Source organism: Egretta garzetta, unplaced genomic scaffold, assembly GCF_000687185.1.
Source record: "Egretta garzetta isolate BGI_Z169 unplaced genomic scaffold, ASM68718v1 scaffold33, whole genome shotgun sequence".
NCBI classification, from domain to species: domain Eukaryota; kingdom Metazoa; phylum Chordata; class Aves; order Pelecaniformes; family Ardeidae; genus Egretta; species Egretta garzetta.
Genome location: NW_009259250.1, coordinates 405,830 through 408,815, shown reverse-complemented (window position 1 = coordinate 408,815; position 2,986 = coordinate 405,830). Strand labels below are relative to the sequence as shown.

The following is a 2,986-nucleotide window of genomic DNA, read 5'->3' as shown; positions in this document are numbered from 1 at the left end:
TCAAGGCCCTTGGTGGCTCAGCAATAGCTTTGCTGGCAGGCAATGAAGTGTCTTACAACCCTGCTTCTTCCTACCATCTCCTGCTCTGGTTTGCCAGGTTTGCTAGGCTTGGCTGTGGCTTCCCAGTGCTGCAGCCACCACAGGGACCTGGGCTCTCCTCTCCTCGCCTGACTGCAGGAGGCGGCCGTGTGCGTCTGTGTGAAACAGGCTGCCTCGCTCTTCGTGTTCCTGCTTTCCTTAGGCCTTGCTTGCTCACTTCTCGTCACCTCCCGTTGCCAGCCGGCATGCGTGGGGTGGCGGTGCTGCCTTAGGTCCCTGAACTCCATGCGGGAATGCCGTATTTCAGCGCAAGCTTGGCTGTTGGAAGTAGCAGCCATCATAAACACAGCTATTCCCCCCTTGCCCCAGCCCGCCATCTTACAGCAGTTGCTGTGTATTTATTTGCACGACACTGCTGCTGTCTCCCTCACCCCCAAGGCCCCCTTCGCATCACCAGGGGTGCACACAAGCACCCCCCTTCCCCCGGTGGGACTGGGATGTTCTTGCCCCGTTACTGACACCCAGCGGGTCCCTCACCAGCAGAGCAGCCGTGCTGGTGCAGCCTGTGCTTCCACAAAGGAATGTGGGAGACAAAACCCCAGGACCGTGTCCCCACACAGTGACCCAGTGGAGATTTAGGCGCTGCTGCTTGGGCATTAGCAGCAGGGGCCGACCGGGCCAGGGACAGCCCGCAGCTCTGCCTTGAGTTAGCGCAAGCACTGCAGCCCCCAACGACCAGCAGAGGAACAGCCACACACCGGGAGTTGTCTTGGTCCCCACTTGAAGTGGGGGCGGCTGGTTCTGCTGTTGTCTGTTTTGTTAAAAAAAAAAAAAAAGCCAGGCTTTTGTGACAATTTTTCTGTAAATAGCACCAATGGAACGTGATATAAACAAAGGGTTTGAGCAGCGAACCCCATGATCCTTGTCACTATTACATGAATAAATAGGAGAGGAAAAATCAGTTACATCAAAAGCCATATTTAAGTAAGTGTGGCAAAACTAACTTGGCCTACTTAATAAACTATTAAGGCAAAAGCTGGACAGCTCAGCACTTACGAAGTCGTCGTGTTGCAGCGACGCTGTCGTTGGGTACTGAGCAGCCGCGCTGGATGGAAGGTGGCCCCGTGTGGTAAAGTGAGTTCAGTTACATGAAGTGCGGCAGCGCAGTTGCTGCCCCTTTTAGCTTCGCAGTGTCTGTATTTGTGCAGCTCACCCCAGGCTGCTTACACGTGCGCCATCCTACCACAACATGTAGGAACACCACAGCCAAGCCGTACCGACGGGCACGCAGACTTCGGGGGGGGGGCTGCAGCAGCTGGAGTCTCTGCTTTTCATTTCCAAAGGTTACCAGCACAGCACTCGGCCCGAGCTGTGCGTCAGAGCTGTCATTTCAAGCCATTTGCAACACGCTGCTGCTGATTATTTAAATGTTAACTTCTTCGCTCCTCAAAACATGCAAGAAACGCAAGCGAGATCATAAACAATGCCGTAGAGCTTTGTAAGGCCTTTCTTGCCCACTTCCTTCCACAGAGACAGGCAAGAGCAGCTGAGGAAACTTCTGTAGTAGGGAAGAAGTAAATTAATTTCCATTGCAGTCTGCACTTACATGAGTTCTATGCTGTTGAATTGCTTACACTGCTTTGCTGTCTTCTTTTTTTTTTTAGCGGTGCACTGGAAGCTTACGTTCAATCAGTCAGAGCAAGAGAGGGGAAGGAGTTTGCGCCTGTCTACCCCATCATGGTTCAGCTGCTGCAGAAAGCGATGGCGACCCCTCAGTGAAGGGCTTTGGCCAACTCTCGCCACAGGGAACAGCCAGCGGTAACACAGCCACGGGGCGTCAGTGCCAGACACATCACATGGATGACACCCCAATGCCCAAGCTTTACAATGACATGTGTTTACCTACTTCATCTATGAAACTTCTGTCTTCTTGCTTTACATTTGCATTATAGGAACTTGTATAGCCATATTATAAAGAAATCGTACAGATTTTGTATGCTGCAAACCCACATCTAATAAAAATGAATTGTTCTTTAGTGTTCCTTTTGAATTTAGAAAGGTAGAACATACTCAAGTATTAGCGTATAATTGCTGAGTATCTCAAATGAGGAAGTAGCTCTTTTCCTACCAGTATTGTTTTGAACAGTTGGACACATTTTAGCTCTATTCAGAAAATCCTACTTTTGAAATGCTAGAATCATCAGTTTCCATCTAAAAATCACTAATTTTAACACAGGGAGAAATATTTATAAATAACATAGATGAGTCTCTCTCGCACCGCTCTCCACTTTGAATGATTTACATTGATTTCAATCTCTTTTTGTTTAAACTGCAATAAAGCACATCACTGGCTACTCCTTGCCCATTGCTGTCTGTAAAATTCTTCAGCAGCTTCCTCCCCAGGAAACCATGCAGAACATGCATTAATGATTAGTCATCTTCATTTTATAAAATAGGCAACACCAAATTTTAATGAATTTATTTGAAATAATATACAAGAATATAGTGTGCAAAAATCTTAGGGGCAACATCATGTAGACACGTGTCATGAACTGAAATTTACAGTTGTGATTCTTAAAAAAAAAACACACAGCTGTTTAGTACATGAAAAGCCACGATTGTAGAAGTTCACAGCAGAAGCGGTTGTAATCCTAACGCAGCTGCTCTAATTTTAGACAGTTGGAGGGAAAAAAAAAGTAAAGTGCAAGTGTTGCACGTATAGTTAAGTGCAAAGTTTGCCCCCACCATAAAGACGTCTTATGGCAAAATAAAATATTGTAGAATATGTGGCAAAGACAAAACACAGAGTTAAAACTATGATGGTGATGATATCAACAGCACCACTGTTCTTGAGATAACGCTATTTATTTGTTTCATCCTGGCCCGGGCCATGGTTGCTCTCACTGGTGCCAGCTGGTGCAAGAACATCTCACTTGTGGTGGATACA

At 47.2% G+C, this 2,986-nt stretch overlaps 1 protein-coding gene across 1 annotated transcript in view; it reads left to right on the top strand.

Annotated features, from left to right (window-relative positions):
• The window catches only part of COG5 (component of oligomeric golgi complex 5), a 187,900-nt gene extending 185,275 nt beyond the window's left edge, over nucleotides 1-2,625 (top strand). Inside the window, exon 22 of the mRNA XM_009636074.2 lies at nucleotides 1,704-2,625. Coding sequence (XP_009634369.1) covers nucleotides 1,704-1,818 — 115 coding nt within the window. The 3' untranslated portion in view covers nucleotides 1,819-2,625. The remainder of the gene's footprint in view (nucleotides 1-1,703) is intronic.
• The last annotated feature ends 361 nt before the right edge of the window (nucleotides 2,626-2,986 follow it).